This window comes from Podarcis melisellensis, assembly GCF_964234715.1.
Source record: "Podarcis melisellensis genome assembly, chromosome: 13".
Classification (NCBI taxonomy): Eukaryota; Metazoa; Chordata; class Lepidosauria; order Squamata; family Lacertidae; genus Podarcis; species Podarcis melisellensis.
In genome coordinates this window covers 17,539,912-17,556,633 of record NC_138545.1, presented here as the reverse complement: position 1 = coordinate 17,556,633, position 16,722 = coordinate 17,539,912, and the positions used below count along the sequence as shown (strand labels likewise).

The following is a 16,722-nucleotide window of genomic DNA, read 5'->3' as shown; positions in this document are numbered from 1 at the left end:
AACTTAGGTCTGTCTGCTGTTTAAGCCCTCGTGTGCCCCATAAACCAAACCTGTCAATCCCAGCTCTCTCCTTCCCCCTTTGATTTTCCATTGGCACATCACACCAATTGCAAAAAAACCCCCTCATTCAATAGCCTTTTATTGAACAGAGGAAAAGACAAAGAGTGGCTGGCTGGCTACAGAGCCGTATCTGCTGATCACCTGGATGTTTATCCTGCATTTGACTTCTTGAAGATCCTGAATGAAATTGCGGAAGAAGAAGAAAGAGGGGAAGGGGTGTCATTCCATCCGTGGAGGTGGGAGTAAATAATGATATCCAAAGGCAATAAGGAGGCAGGGAGAATACTTGCAGCATAATATACACCGACCAAAATGACACATACACTTTCGATATGATCTGATAGAGGAAGAACAGCAGGATGAGTATAATGGATCCCACTAGGATATAACGCAGCTGGTGAGGGAATGAACCTGCAGGGGGCAGAGAAGAGGAGGGTTGGTTTGTCATGGGGAAATAGGGCAAGGCTAGAGCAGAGCTAGGGCAAGGAGGAGAAAGCCCAAAGCAGTCCTGAATCATTCTGGAAAGGGAGGACAGCAGAGGTTAGGCATAGAGCAGGGTGAATCAGGCCATTAGTCCAGCTAGCCTAATATGGTCAACTCAGGCCATCAGTGGCACTCTGGGTCTTTCCCAGCTCTTACCTGGAGATGCCAGGGATTGCACATGCTGGGACTTGGTTCCTGCAAAGGCTGTGCTCAGCCCCCTCCCCTGCAGGTCCTATTGGGGAGGGAGCGTTTGAGAGAGGGTCAAGAGACAGGAGTGGCAGGGGGACTCACTTGGGGGAATAAACTCAGGCTGCTCTCCAATGAGCTTGTAAACAGCAAGGATCTTCTTCTCATCTGTGTCGGGATAATCAAACCAGAGCGGCTGATGTCGGGACAAATCCGGCTCGGTGGCATTCCCCGGGTTTCCTGCACGAGCTGTGGGCCCCAAAAGCACCTCCCATCAGTGGGCGCTTTTAGCATTCCTGTGCTTAGTCCATTTACCTCATTACAAACGCAAGCACACAAAAAAATCTGTTTTCAAAGAAACATTTGCTACTGATTTCCTGTTCCACGAACAGTCACGCCTTTGCATTGCAGCAGCAATGAATATTTCTCTACCAGCCAGCCACACAATGCTAATGCTTTAGCGTAGCCCTGATTTAGGCCCCACACAGCCCACCGCAAACTCCTTTTGGCCTCGCAAACAGTTGCCCCGCACAGCCCTTTACTTTGCTTGGGCAAGAGCGGAAGTTAAAAAGGAGCAAATGTTTCCTGCTACAATCTGTGCTGCAAGACGAACATGGAGAAGGAAAGAGGCCTCAGCAATCCAACATCATCAGAACCTTATTGGGACGATAATCTCCGCTGAGAACCTACTTGGAAGCTACTGCGGTAATGGGGAATTTTGGCAGTAACCATATCACTTCAACAAGTATAACATGTAGTTTCAAAGGGCCTTAACTTGGTTGATTCAGGGCTGGAACCGTATAAAAATATAAAATATAAAAATAATGCAAGGTTGTTGACACATTTCTAGATCAGAATCCAAGGACTCCCTGTTATGGCTTTCAATTAAAGCAGTTTAAAACGAGTAGCGTGGAAATGCCAGGGGTCAAAATTATACTGTGGAGAGACCCTTCACACAGCCAGATGAAACATCCCAGGGTTCATAAGGCAAGGTCTAGGAAGCAGCCTTAAACCTAGATCAGTATTGTCTACCCCAACTGGCAGCAGCTCTCCAGCATCTCAGCTGGAAGGTCTTCCCCATCATTTCCTAATCCAGACCCTTTTCACGGGAGATGCAGATATTGAACCTGGGATCCTCTGCCTGAAAGGAATAGCACTGAGCCATGGTCACTTCTGCAGCATTCACTGCTGCTGGGGATGAGTGGGGTGGAAGGAGGCCCAGTGGAGGAAGACCTGTGTTCACCTGTCACAAGCAGAGGACTACTCAGGATCAGCCCAGGGAGATTTGTAAAAGAGTACAGGAGCTGGAGTAGCAGAAATTGCCCTCTGCTCAGCATAGCTGCTCTCCTGGCCACACCCACTTTCTATGACCTCACAATGGATGTGCCTCCCATCTCTGACCAACACTCCCTCCTTCACTTAAAAGCCAAGATTCTTCCCAACAAACCCAGGATCAATGTTCCCACAAGACGACAACTCCATAGTTTAAATGAAAATGAGTAAGGGAATTACAGAGAATAGATTGCTTCAGTGTTTATTGTATACTTGTACAAAAAAAAAAAGGCACATTCAAAGGAGGCTCCGATGGCCTGGGGAAATTATTACATTCTATGTTGTTTGCAAAGGTACTTAAAGAAAGCTTTCATCCGGAAGGGAAGCATCCATCTCCAGGATCTATCAGGTCTCAGAAGGCTTGGGCAAAATCCCCAACAATCCTCCTGCAGCTGTGAAAAGGTTGATAGGGGAAGAACCATCTGTGATGAGTGTGGATTGAATGCCCAGGCCCTGGAGTAGTTTTGCCTGCATGGAAGATAATTTATTTTATTAATAATAATATAATTAAATCTGTATACCACCCTTCATCCAACGATCACAGGGCACAACCTAAAAATATAAAATGACATAAAATAAAATAACAAAAACCAATAACCCCCCCTCCCACTAACACATTTTGAAAGGCATAGAACATCAATCAGCCAAAGGCCTAGTTAAAGAGAAAAATCTTCACCTGGTGCCTAAAAATATGTAATGAAGGCACCAGGCAAGCTTCCCTGGAGAGGGCATTCCACAAATGGGGAGCCACCGCAGAAATGGCCCATTCCTGTGTTGCCACCCTCCAGACATCTCATGGAGGAGTCACATGAAGAAGGGCCTCAGAGGATGATTGCAGGGTCCAGGTTGGGTCATATGGGGAGAGGTAGTCCTGAGCCATTTAAAGCTTTAAAGGTCAAAACCAGCACTTTGAATTAGGCCTGGAAACTCATTGGCAGCCAGTGCAGTCAGGCCATGATCAGTGTAATATGCTCAAATCATCTTGCCCAGGTGAGCAGCCTGGCTGCCAAATTCTGCACCAGCTGAAATTTCCAAGCCATCTTCAGAGGCAGCCCCACATATAATGTCTTGCAGTAATCTAATCTAGAGGTTACCAGAGCACAGAGAACCAAACTTAGGCTACCGCTCTGCAGATAGGGGTGCAGCTGGGCACTCAGGGCAACCCACTCCTAACTCCAGAAGGATACAGTGGTCAGTGGTATTGAGAGCCACTGAGACGTTGAGGGGAATTAACAGGGACACATTTCCCCTGTCTCTCTCCCAACAGAGGTCATCATACAGGGCAACCAAAGCAGTTTCTGTGCCAAAACCAGACCTGAACCCCGACTGAAATGGATCTAGAAAATCATTTTCCTCCAAGAATGCCTGGATCTGGTCCGCAACCACCCGCTCAAGGACCTTGCACAAGATTAGTGAGATAATTCATCAATCCCCTTGGCCAAAACATAGCAATCTCTTAGGATTCCCTGTTGCTAACACTCAAGTTCTGTTTTGTCCCCCCACATCCCTCAAGTCCTTAGGCTAGGTCAAGTTACTTGCTTTAGAAAAAGCTCAGTTATCTTCTACTCCACCTGGCAGGCTCATCCTTCCTAACGGAAGCAGCCAGCAGGGAAAGAACTGGGACCAAGCACAAGCTTTGCCACTGAGCTATGGCTCCTTCCCCGATAAAAGTGACACACTTCTAAAGAACCCCTCCCTATTGCTCCAGAACCCTCTCTCCTCTCCTCGCTTCTCACCTGCATCTCTGGGCCGGCCACAGCAATGTCACGGATAGTGCTGGCCCCCAGCGCATTTATCACCGCCTCAAATTTCTTCACTTCAACAGCAGCCAGAGCCTCCGCCCGAGCCACGTCCAGCTCAGCCTGAGTCTTGCAGAAGCGCAGCTCCTGCTCTCGCGCTCGGTCCAGGCGCTTCAGTTCCGACTCCTGCAAGGGATGGTGGGGAAGAAAGTGCGCAACATGCTCAGCACATGGGACAATGACAACCAGCATAAAAGGGTTTGGGCTGTTTTTCTGAAATAAACATTGCACATAGGAGGACACATTGGTTTGGATCCAAACATCTGAGTGGAAGCCAAAGCAGTCCACTAGCACGGTTCCTTAGACCAGGAGCAGATGGCCTTGGATTACAACTCCCACCATTCCTTGCCATTGACCATGGTGGCCGATTATTATATATTATTGCAGATTTATCTATACCTCGCTTTTCCCCCTGGCAGGACTCAAGGTAGCTTGAGTTGGGAATTCACCAACATCTGGAGGGCCACAGTTTTAAAGCCAGCTCTACATTAAAACATCTGCACAAGAGCCTAGAAGCAAAGCAGTGTGTGGCATGCAGTCTTGATAACTGGGTCTCATACTTCCAATTATGGAAGAGCTTTACACCAAAGGAAAAGCATTTATTATTATTATTATTATTATTATTATTTTCCACTTTTCTTTCCCAATGTCCTGGAGACAAGGGTATAAAGAAAGGCCCCACTTCGACAAGAGGAAGATGGCTTTTGTATACAGAAAGGCACTTCTGGATTCAGTCAATGTATTTAAAAATTCAAACGTGCCACTGATACAGCCATCATTTCTTTTAAACAAATTTGGGCAGCTGCCAGGGCCTAGGGCCCGCCGAAGGAGCCACCGAGCCAAAGGCTCCTGGACTAGCTGAGCCATGGAATTTTAAAAGTCTCCAGGTCCGGCGTTCCCGAGTGTAGTGTTCTTGATGTATTGATTAAGAAACATTTTCTTAATCAGGAATTTTTAATTCCACTCAGACAAGGGTAGAATGCTAGAGCTGAAATGGATCTCAGCATGCCATCCAACTCAACTCTATCTCTGTGCAAAAAAATCCACTACTGTAGCAAAATGCCCCAACCCTGGCAAGCGCTAGAGAACTGTGCTTACAAAACAGAGAACCAAAACAACGCTATTATTAGGCTAAAGGCGCAGTTATGAGTTAAGCACAGAAAGGAGGAGAGTAAGCAAGCTTCTGACAGTTGGGAGGGAAATTATAGCAGTTGGAAAAATGGCGAAATTGACTGCTAAATTACAAGGGCACAATGATGAAGTGTTTAAGGAGGAAATGAGACCACAGATGGATTTATCTATCAAATTATCACCCATACATGAAGTGGCAGGCAAGATTTGAAACAGAAGCCGTGGATTATCGAAACAGTTAATAAAAAGGAGTTAAAAAACAAACATCAGGAAAGGAGGGGTGGGAAGTCAAGAAGAAACTGTGTATGTATAAAAAACTGTTTGGTGACAAATGCTATGGAGATTTTTAAAAAAAGAATACAAAAAAGAAGAAGAAATTATAGCAGTCAACATAGTTTTCAGATGAGTTTTCCCAGCAGCCCGCAGCACACCTTGGTTCCTGAACGGCTTAGCTGGCGAACATATAGGCTCCTGAACTCCCCAACCCTGGAAGTGTTCCAGTTTGCGATCGTGGCTTCCAATTGAGTGTAGGAAGCTCCTGCAGCCAATTGGAAGCCACGCTTTAGTTTTTGAACGGTTTCGGGAGTCAAATGGACTCCCAGAATGGATTAAGTTTGAGAACCAAGGTACCACTGCCCTTTGCTAGAGAGGGGAACAGGAGAGCCGCCACTGTCTTGGCGCCAAGAGGGAGGCAAGACTAGGAAAGAACCACAAGAGGACGCAGAGGAGCTCACCGTCTCTATGGCTGTAGCTTCGGCCTTCAGCTTGGCCTGCAGTACTGCCCCTTCACCTTCAATCCGGGCAGCTTCTGCCCGTGACTGGGCTTCGGCCTTTGCCGCCCCGGTGCTCTCGACCGCTGTGCTGTGGGGAGAGGAGTGAGGGAAGGTGAAGCCCCCCTGGTCGTTATCTGCCGCCGGGCCCATGCTAGGCTCTGGGCCACTTCGGGGTTGGCCCCTTCTCAATCCTGACTCGCTCACCTCAGTGCTTCCAGCTCCAGCAGCTCCTTCCGGGCCCGTTCGGCCTCGGCCTGGTCAAGGATTTTCTGCCGCTCAAGACGCCCACGAGCCTCTTGCTCCAGCCTCTCTGCTTCGTGCCTGAGATGTGGGGGAAAGAAAATGGTGTCAGAGAAGGAGAAAACAGAAGGGCAGAGTGGGCAGGGCAGAGATTCATCCATTTGAAGGACTGCAAAAAAGTTGCCATATCGTCCTCTCTTGGTCTGAAGCTCTGGTGGTCTGAAAGGGAAGGTGTGGGAGAGACCACTTGCCACCTGTGGAAGGGTCAGGAAGATGGAGAGGGGCGAGTGAAGAGGAAAAACTCCTTGTGGGGCTTGGATGTTTGGAAAGCAATAGATGTGGATACTTGGATGGAGTCAAGAAAGGAGCTTGGGAAGCCTTAAACTGCCCATGCAGCTGCCAAGACATGCTTGAAAGTGTGGCACCTCAATGACCTGCTGAAATTTCAGAAGCCAGAGAGATGCCCGAATCAGATTTCCGGTGGTTGCAGAGCCCGGTTTAGCTCCTTGCCTCTTCACGCAGCTAGCTAAAACCGAACAAGCAACAGGACACAAGAGGGGTGTGTGTACAGCTCTTTCATTTGCCCAGCAGAGAGGGCTGCTTGTCTTTGAATGAGAGCAGAGCAGAGCCCGGGGTCTGGACCGAAGAGATCTTCCCCTCCCAAATCCCTAATTTTATTGTACCACTTGCGTGAGTTTTTATTGAGAGCTACTCTGGGAGCTAATCTTGGATGGAAAAAGAGCTATAAATGTGTAATTCCTGGTGGCCACAAAGACCAGCTTTAATTTGGTACAGGATTTTGAAATCTACATGCCATGTACATGCAGAATATTGGATGTGTGCGCAGAGACTGGATATAGAAAACAGTCCTGCCTTTTTATAAAAGGAACGAGTTTTAGATTTTTCTGTTTTATTTTTAGGGTGGTTTTCATGTTGTCTTAAGTCGCTATGAATTACATTGGGTTTTTGTGTTTTTTTTAAAAAAGCAACTAGCATGATTTCTAAAGATTTTCCAAAATGATACTGCATGTATCACGATGCTCCAGAGTCAGAATTCTGGACAGATGGTTGTTTCATGGACATTTTGTCCTAACAGGGGAACAGGAATAACAGGCCAAAGAGGAGGAGGGACCAGGCAATGCTTTGGCCAAGGAAGTGTCACATGGATTGGAGCGTAGCTGGGGAAGAGTCGGCTTGAGGGTCCCCCCCTGCCCCCCCCCCCGGAGAGGTTCCCTACTTGGCAGCTGCCTCCTGAGAGTTGGTGGTGATCTCGATAGCCAGCTGGACGCTTTTCTGGAGGGCATCTCGCGTCCTCTGGTCCACGGGCTCCACGCTCTGGATGTCAATGCTGCTGATGACGAGGCCGTTGGGGGCGAAGCGGAGGGAGCCGCGCATGGTCCCTTCCCCATCGAAGCCAAACACGGCAGCACAGATCAGGCGGTTCGAGTTCTGGCAACATTTACTTCCAGTAAGAAATAGCATTTCACAGCTTCCGCGCCAGCGAACGCATTAGTATAATGAACTGGGGAAATGACAATGCAAAACCAAGACCCGCCACTTTGCCTTAGGCAGCAAAATATATTGGTCTGGCCATGGATATTGATGAATACAGGACTAAGGATTTGTTTTTTTCCAAACAGAAAGGGGAAAAAATAGAGACATATAAGTATTTGTGCCCTCCGAGTGACAGGAAGTCAAGGGGGAAAACACAGCTTACCTTATGGAAGTCGTCAAAGGTGACGGCAGCCACAGCCCCCCGGATACGCGAGGCCAGGGTCTTGCAGGCATCACCCACAAAATCTGGGACGCTAAACAGGCGGGAAGCTTCAGCAGCAGAGGGGATCTCAAAGTGCCTGAGGGGGGAAATTGGTGGATATACTTGATAGTCCTCAGTTGTATAAACAAATAAAAAAATACATGACAGCAGCAGTGTGCAGTCAAGGTTCAGCGAGCCTGCCTGCCTTGGCAGCACCGTCTTCCAGTACTTATGGAACGGGACTTCAGCAAAACACACTTGTCTTCCCTGACAGATACTGTTATCTGTCATCTCCCACAACTCTTAGCCAACTTGACCTGACCTCCCATGGCCCCACCTCATTCCTTCCCTCCAACTCACATTTTATCCATTGTGATCCTGCTGAAAAAATTACTTTGTGCCATATAAAATGCAGTGGAGACATGTTTGTGTTTCTGCCCTTTTACTTACATAAGTGGGTCAGGGTTTATTTCAAAACACACCCACCCACCCAGACCAGGAATGAGTGAGGGGTGGAAATGACAGCTTCTCCCTGGCACACACAACACACTTTGCTGCAGCCTTGCTGCGTGAAGTACCACCGTAGTTTTCTTTTGGCCAGTTTCCTCCCAGCCTGTCTGCCATGCTGGAACTGAGCCAGAGGACTGGGAGAAATGGCTTAAATACTACAGGGCACAATGAGGGAAGGTGGAGAATAAATCTGGGGAGCGAGGGGCGGGTTGCCCTCCACTCCATCATGTGTTCTTTCTCGTTTAAAAAAGAAATACATCCCACGTTTGCTTTACATGTGAACTGTAAAGACACCTGGGTGACACATGCGTCTTTCCCCATCCTGTTTTATTTCATATAATTATGGAGTTGGAAGGGGCCTCAGGGGTCACCTGGCCCAACCCCCTGCAATGCAGGATTCTTTCACCCAATGTGGGGCTTGAACCCAGAACCCTGAGATTAAGAATCTCATGTTTTACCAACTGAGCTAACCCAGAGGCTTAAAAAAAACACATGAATTCTGGGAGGAGAATAAGGTACACAGTGTATGCCTGCATGCGCTGGAAGAGTTATAGTTAACATAAAAAAGAAACAAAAATACTCAGTTCTGTGCATACAGTGGTACTTCGGGTTAAGAACTTAATTCGTTGTGGAGGTCCGTCCTTAACCTGAAACTGTTCTTAACCTGAGGTACCACTTTAGCTAATGGGGCCTCCTACTCCCGCCACACGATTTCTGTTCTCATCCTGAGGTAAAGTTCTTAACCCGAGGTACTATTTCTGGGTTAGCAGAGTCTGTAACCTGAAGTGTCTCTAACCTGAGGTACCACTGTACTTTCAGCCCTCCATACTGTTATCAACATGTCCCCATCCCTCAGCACAACCCCCTCCTGGCCCACCTGAGGGTCTCCCTTCGGCCTCCCTTCAGCAGTAGTCTCCAACTCACCAGTTGTAAGCCAGTTGCAGCTGCAGGCGAGCATGGTCAGCCGTTTCAATGGTGACAACATCAGTGCAGAAATCCGGCCCCAGGAGGAGGCAGAGGGCGCGGCGGGCATGGGGGCGCTTGGGTCGGCCCCCCGACAGGCTGAGCACCGTGAACTGTTCATCTGGACCCAGAAGCACAAGTTCTGGCCCAAAGACCACCCTGAGGGAGAATAAAAGGAGGGGGCATTAAACTTCATTTCCAACCGACTTAGAAATGAACTCTTGAAAGGAACACGGCATCTCCACCAGCACAGACCTTCACTGCCCGCCTACATCGGAGGTGTTCCCAAGATACTGCTCAACCAGGACAGAACTGCCATCTATCCTAAACTGCCATTTAGTCCTGCTGAGACATTGATTTTCCACAACAGAACTGGAGTTAAAAGCGGGACTTCACAAAGCATTTAGAGCAGTGCAGAACTGACCAGCGATGCCCATCTTTATGACCTCAGTCCTTTCAAAATGCTTACTCACAAGGAAGTCCTGTTCAGAAAAGGTCTCCCACAAGGTTCATAAAATGTTTCCACTCGTTTTGCGGCTTCCTATTAAGAGTAGGATGAGTGATGAATCGCCCCCAGTTTTGAAAACACCTGATCCCATGTTAGGAGGTCCTTTCATTAGTGGCTTCCTTTCATTATTTCTAGTCTTCTAGAGAAACTCTCTAAGGAGCCTGTGGGCCTCACAGAAGCCTGTGGGCCTCACAATACAGGTCTGCCTGCCCATCCTGGGCAGAATAAACCCGCTGTAAGGCAACCATGCTGTCAAAAGCTCACTGGGAAACAATAAGCTAGGAACGAGCTCTCAAACTAACCTACATTGCAGGGTTGCGGCTAAAATAAAATAAAATAAAAATGTGTGTATGCACATGTGCAAGAGCCATGGATGCTATCTCGAGTTCCTTGAGGGAAAAGCAGGATATGAACACAAAAGGATGCGGGTGAATGAATGAAAAACGAACAAGAGAGCTCGCCTAGAAGAAACCTTGGTCACACTATCTGCTTTTGGTGCCAAGGCTCTTGGAACAAGGGCAGAGACAGAGCAGGTGGAACTAGCAGAAACTAGGGCTGCTGTGTCACTGGCCAAGGTTTCCTGATACAGAACCAGAGGTTGCTAGCCAGGGGCCTGCAGAACCCCTTACAGGTGCCTTCCTCCAAGCCCAGTTCACCTGAAGAGTCTGCCACAGGGAGAATGCCAGGCGAGAGGCCGCAAAACAAAGCAGGAATGCCTGCCGCCTTCAGGCCAAAGGGTTGGCTCTTTGAGGAGCCACCCTTCTCAGGCAAGGGGCTTATGGGAGCAAGTTCAAATTGGGAGGGTGGGGCTGCTAAGGCTTCATTCCACCATCAGCCGTTGCCAAGAAAAAGCTCACTCAGAGCTTCTCAGGGCGATGCTTTGCCTTGTGGGAAACTCCCGCAGAACAGACCAGCAACCCCTCCACCTACGATTAAGGAGGAAAAGCTTCCTGGTGGGTCAGAGGCCACAAATTCCTGAAATTAATTCCCAAATGTAAGCCAGGGGTGGGGGAACTTGTGGACAGTGGGCACTCAAGTCCCACCAGCTCCAGCCCAGCAAGGCCAAGGAACAGGAACAATGGGAGTTGTAGTCCAACGACGTAATGGAAGAACATGGGCTTCCCAATTACTGAGTTAAGCAAGACCCTCAAATAACATACTGCTCCCCTCATATTTCACGTTTAGCTTTCTTCCAAGGGTGGAGGGAAATCTCACACTCCCTCATTGGTCCTCTCTCACCTGGACTTCCGCTCCTTGTAGTCGTACACTTGCACTGCGGCATTGTGGGGGACGTGGTAGGTCACGACCCGAGTCCGGTCACGGGCCGCCCCAGTGCCCCCTTCAGATATATCCCTGGAACGATCAACAAGAGCGTCCCTTCCGACAGTCAACAAGGCCTCCACGTGGGGCGGAAGCTCCTTCTCCCACAGCTCCTCATCCTGAGACAGCATGTAAGTGTGGCCAATTACAGCTCGGACCTGTGAGAGAAAGAGAGAGAGAGAGAGAGAGAGAGAGAGAGAGAGAGAGAGAGAGAGAGAGAGAGAGAGAGACGATAGATAGATAGATAGATAGATAGATAGATAGATAGATAGATAGATAGATAGATGATAGAGCACTGTCAGGAACTATGCTGAGCTCTGGTACAATAGATTGAAATATACTGCAGTAACATCACTGGCTGAAAAGCCTACCAAAATAACATGGAATATTATATCTTCACTTTATGCAGCCTAGCAAACAAAATGGCTTCTTTCTTTCAAATGCTTTTTCTTTCTTTCTGGCAATTAATTTTTATTATTTGGGAGGGGGGAGCAAGTACAAAAGCAAGGAACAAATAACCAACAAACATACCAAGCATTGGAAAGTATACTTTTTTCTCAATCTATTGGAAAAAAATAACGACATAGGAAAGGAACCCAATTAACTGGAGAGGGTGTTACATCAAGTAGCGAATGTCTTGCTTCAAGAGCAATAGTCTTCCCCATCATGTGAAAGGAGAAACTAGTGGGCTGGTTTGAGGCACATTCTGTTACAGAGCGCAAGAAAGGAACCACAATTCCTCATAATGGTTCCTTCTCGAAGGACCTCTGACCACCCTCTATAGTGTTGAGCAACCCTATGGCGCCCAGGAAGTACAACTGACCATACATGGGCCAGCCAACCTTTCTGGAAAAACCTGTCCTAGCTTTTCAAACGGTGTGCAACCTCCATGCCAAGAGAAATGCCTCTAATTCCTTAAAGTTTTCTGAGGGGGTTGTGCACTTTCCGGTGATCAGAGAGCAAGCTTCAGTTCAGCTGCCCCAATAAGCTCAGAAAGAGTTGGGAAAATCTGACCCTGGAACCCTTTGACTTGAACACAGTCCCTCCAGGAGTGCCATCTTTCCTGACACCCTCTCCAGCGAAACAGCAAAACAGCTGGATTGCTGGAGGGACGTTTTACTGGGGTCTCCTGCCGGCAGAAAACGACCTTCAGCATTGCTTCTAGCAGAGGATCATATTCAAGGGACTCTCCTTCTAATCCCTGCAAAGGACCACAACCAAGGCACCAGAATAGAAGTCATATGATATCTTTTACACGTGTGTGTGTGAGAGAGAGAGTGAGAGAGAGAGAAGCCTGCTCTTAAGCTTCAACTGAAGGACGGTTAATAAATAATGTACACAAATACACAAACTGTGTCCAGAGTGCCACGATACTTTTGTTAGCAGTGACCTCTGGAGGTGTGTGTGTCTCAAGGGTGCTGCTAATTGGTGTGTTTAGGCCGCGCTGCATAGAGGCTTCTCCAGGAGCAGCCGATATCCGGTAACCGCTGTCTTGCCTGCTCCACTCACCTTCCCCGTCTTGATATCCCGCACATAGATGCCCTCGTTCTCAGCCAGCGGGATGGAGTGGCGCCGCTCCAGCACTTCCACCTCAGCCGGCGGCACGTACTCCAGGGGCCCCCGGATCAGCCAACGGTCACCCGGCTTGTGCGTAACCTCCTCTCCGTCCTGGGTGCGAGGGAGAAAGACAACAGGGGGAAATGGCTCCTCCCATGCCCACCTGCGTTGATGCCACCAGTCTTTTTCCCTGGCGCAAGCACAAGCTCACAGGGGTGGCCGGTGCCGATTACCACTGGGAGGGCAGAAGGCAGGGAGGCCAGAGCCAATGAGAGGCAGAGCCAAGGAATTCTAGTGTTGTCCCCCAACCTGCTGTTGCTGCCGAGACTAAAGAGGAGGCCCCTGGACTGGTTGGGCTGGCGGTCACGCAATGGGGCAGCAGCGCCCCATGTGCTCCAGCGGACCTGCCCCCACTGCAAGCTCAGGTCCTCCTACCTCATTTGTTTCTTCCAAGGGGCGAAGGGCACGGAGCAGGAGGCCCTCTTCTTCCGAAAGGATGTAAACGTCTTGGATGCCCTGCTCCAGCCGCTCTCCAGGCTGCAGGAAGAACGATATCTCCCCCTGCGGAAACAGCAATGAGGGTTGGGGAAAATCAGAGAGGGAGGCAGGGGGCGGCTCCAGCCAGCTTGAGAAACGTGGCGATTCTATTTTACAAAATGTATATACCACTTACTAGAACAAAAGACCTCCTAAGTGATCGAGACAGTCTAAAGCAATAATTAAAAAATACCACAAAAACACACACAACATTATAAAACACTTGTACTCACTAAAACCACATATCACATACTAAAATTAGGTGCCTGGACTTGGCAAAAGAATGAAGTTTTTAGCAGGCCCCTGCCTAATATCAGTATACAGATAAATACATTCACCCTCCTACAGTGTAAAGAGATTGGCCATAATTACTAGTGTGAAACTCCCATGGTGCTTTCTGAGGTTTAAAGTACTGTGCCCCCAAAGTCCTCTGTGCTACCTGAGTTTGGGCGCATACCTTGATCACCTTCTTCTGTCCCAGTTGGGGTTTGCCATCTGCTCCAACTGGGTCACAAACCACGCAGTACTGGCAGCTGTTCAGGGTGGTGATATCGACAACACCCAGGACTTCCTCGTAAACATCGGGGATGTGGGCCTCGGTGTCAGCCATGGTGACCAGCCACTCTTCTCCTGTCTTCCGGGTAACACCCTGGGAGTCCCGGAACGTCTTTGAGGCCCGGAGGTGCAGTGCTTTCTATGAGGAGGGAAGGGTAAGAAGGAAAGAGACAATGGCATGAATTTGTGGGGGAAACCACCATTGTTTTCCCACATACTTTTCATACAAGTGACCTCCACACACACAACTAGTCATTCTGGCTGGCTGTGGTAGCCAACCACTTTCTACTAGCCAGCTGTGATACTGTACCATCATACTTCAATAATATTCAGATGCATTAGGGGGGAAAAGATACATAACTTCAGTCTGATGAAGTTATGTAACAACTCAGGTTTTATCTAGATTAATGAACATGTGGTTTTTTTAAAAAAAAATCTGTGATCCATTCCATGGCTTTTTGACAATTTTAAATTCTGTCCCGTCCCCCCGCACACATGCATAGACTGCATATATCTTTCTATATACATAAAAACCTAAGGTGCCATCATGTTCTGCAGTTCATGTGGTCACCAACAGGTGGCCACGCCAACTGCAGCATGGGCAGGGGTCAGCAACCTTTTCCAGCCGTGGACCGGTCCACCGTCCCTCAGACCATGTGGTGGGCCGGACTATATTTTGAAAATAATAATAATAAACGAATTCCTATGGCCCACAAATAACCCAGAGATGCATTTTAAATAAAAGGACACATTCTACTCATGTAAAAACATGCTGATTCCCAGACCATCCGTGGGCCGGATTGAGAAGGCAATTGGGCCGCATCCGGCCCCCGTGCCTTAGGTTGCCTACCCCTGAGCATGGGGAATGGTCTAGGTAGGCTGTTTAAAGGAACTATTTAACAGCTTGGCTTTTGAAAAACAGGGGGTCATCAGTACTTAACTAATTGGGAACCACTGGGCTGGAGCACAAGTGAGCCATCTGAGGCCCTTTGCCTAATTTTACATGGCCCTAAGCTGAATTATATATTTCAAAAAAAAACTTTGCAAGTGGTCAGTTCAGAGCTCTGGTAAAAGATATTGGCCTCTTCCCTGGCAGTCTAATGAGCAGGGAGGGAGAAGCAGAGGGGGGCAAAAATAAAAGCTGTCCCACCCACTTGTTTGCTCTGACTCTGAAAATATTATATTTTCAACCACCTGCAGGGTAATCAACTGTAAGTGCCTAGGCTGGAGAGCCAAGAGGTAGCTGATGAGCAATCATTTTCCCCTCAGAGCTGTTGCGATTCCCCGTTCTCCAAAGTATGGACCTTGAGCACTCTTAACAATATCCTACAAAGCATCCTTGCTCAACTACTTGAGCCACATGCCTCCTCCACTCACCACGAGGGGCAACAAGCCCATCACTCACCTTTTCAGTCAGGACATAGGCGTCAACGGTATCAACTACTTCCTCAAACACGCCTGGCAGGTAAGCCCCAACCCGCTTCACCAGCCACTCCTCACCTGTGAAGAAGAGGGAGTCACAAGGCAAGTCATATTGGAGAAACAGAACACCTTACAAGTCTGCGGGTGGGATGGCAGGAATACCTGTCACGCGCTTATTGCCCTCTCTGTCCTTGCACTCTTTCCGTGCCTGAAGTCTTATGGCTTGGTTGGGCCGAATGATGGTGGCCTGGATCGTCTGCACAACTTCGACCTCCTTTTGTGGGATGTAGGTGCCTATGAACAGCAAGGATGTTATACAAGAAGGTGGGCCTCAAACCACACAGCTGACCTTTCACCAGGCCAGGCTGTTGGGTCCACCTATTGTCTAGTCTGGAGTTTCCCCAAAATTGGGTTTCTGGCTGGATTTGGACTACAAATCCCATCATCCCTAGCTAGCAGGGCCAGTAGTCAGGGATGATGGGAATTGTAGTCCATACAAAACAAAACTGGAAGACCAAGTTTGAGAAGCCCTGGTCTAGTCTGACTGGCAAAAGTCTCAGGTGAAGTCTCTTCACACCAACTCCTACCTGTTCCTTTTAACTGGGGAAGCCAGCCATCAAACCTGGAACTCTCTGCGTACCAAGCATTTGTGCCACAACTGAACTTCAGTTTATTCTCACTTACCAGGCCCTTCAAACAACCATTCATCCCCAGCAACATATTTGCCGCCATGGTCATCCTCAAAGTCCAAGAGGGCTTTCAGATGCAGGGCGGTGTTAGGCAGGACAACCTGCAGAGGTGTAACACCCTGGAGAGAGGGAGGGAGAGACAGTGAGCAAAGGGAGTCATAGCAACAGAACAATTCCCAGGTCAAAGGCTTTGTGCTCAGGTCCTGCTTTTGGATTAGCGCATGAAGATTTCCACTGGCATCCGGCTGGCCACTGTAAGAACAGGATGCTAGACGAAACGGGCAACTGGCCTGATCCATCAGACCCTTCTTATGTTCCGACTCCTCTGGAGAATCCCAAAATGCTGAATCTCAAAGGAACACCACACTGGATCAGGCCAAAGGCCTATCTGGTCCAGGATCCTGTTCTCACAGCGGCTGACCACATGCCCCTGCGAAGCCCCCAAGCAGGACCTGGGCACAAGGTCCTGCTCATGATCCTAGCTATTGCTATTCAAATGCGTATTGTCTGTGATGATGGAGGTTAATGGAACCATCACGGCTAACAGCTGTAGCCCAAACACATGTGCCCCACATCTAATGGCCCTCTGATTGTGCCCTCGCTATGGGGCCCCACTGTGGAGAGCAGAAGCTCACGTGTCCTTACCTGCTGTAGCTCTTCCCCTGGGTACAGAGGGAAAGGGTCCTGAGTCAGTCTGATCTCTAGGTCGGCATGCCTCAGCCGCACCTGCCCCCCGACATTGAGCTCAACGGCACCATCTGCTCCTCGGACCACTGGATTGAGGATGACGCAGTAATAGCGAGGGGGGACCATCACCATCTTCACTGGGGCAAACACAATCCTGGAGCGCGAAGCAGGTTTGGAGGGAAGAATTAAAAGGCTCAGCTAGGACTGTGGACTT

At 48.7% G+C, this 16,722-nt stretch overlaps 2 protein-coding genes across 10 annotated transcripts in view; both read right to left on the bottom strand.

Moving 5' to 3' along the window:
• Window positions 1–123: 123 nt before the first annotated feature.
• On the bottom strand, window positions 124–2,082 carry LOC309355006 (fertilization-influencing membrane protein). The gene is made up of 4 exons (XM_081885373.1): window positions 1,916–2,082; window positions 835–978; window positions 384–471; window positions 124–237 (listed from the first exon to the last, which is right to left on the bottom strand). Exons 1-4 carry the CDS (start codon window positions 2,064–2,066, stop codon window positions 210–212), a joined length of 411 nt encoding a protein of 136 aa, XP_081741499.1. The 5' UTR covers window positions 2,067–2,082; the 3' UTR covers window positions 124–209.
• A 165-nt stretch (window positions 2,083–2,247) lies between these two features.
• MVP (major vault protein) overlaps window positions 2,248–16,722 on the bottom strand; it is a 25,269-nt gene continuing 10,794 nt past the window's right edge. For all 9 annotated transcript variants that reach the window (XM_081885323.1, XM_081885327.1, XM_081885322.1 and 6 more), the window contains 15 exons: window positions 16,467–16,662; window positions 15,817–15,940; window positions 15,295–15,426; window positions 15,116–15,210; window positions 13,613–13,849; window positions 13,054–13,179; window positions 12,571–12,729; window positions 10,981–11,219; window positions 9,195–9,392; window positions 7,722–7,857; window positions 7,242–7,453; window positions 5,969–6,085; window positions 5,726–5,852; window positions 3,798–3,986; window positions 2,248–2,529 (listed from right to left, as the gene is read on the bottom strand). In XM_081885323.1, the coding sequence (XP_081741449.1) occupies window positions 2,407–2,529; window positions 3,798–3,986; window positions 5,726–5,852; window positions 5,969–6,085; window positions 7,242–7,453; window positions 7,722–7,857; window positions 9,195–9,392; window positions 10,981–11,219; window positions 12,571–12,729; window positions 13,054–13,179; window positions 13,613–13,849; window positions 15,116–15,210; window positions 15,295–15,426; window positions 15,817–15,940; window positions 16,467–16,662 (2,410 nt within the window). In that variant the 3' untranslated portion in view covers window positions 2,248–2,406. The remainder of the gene's footprint in view (window positions 2,530–3,797; window positions 3,987–5,725; window positions 5,853–5,968; window positions 6,086–7,241; window positions 7,454–7,721; window positions 7,858–9,194; window positions 9,393–10,980; window positions 11,220–12,570; window positions 12,730–13,053; window positions 13,180–13,612; window positions 13,850–15,115; window positions 15,211–15,294; window positions 15,427–15,816; window positions 15,941–16,466; window positions 16,663–16,722) is intronic.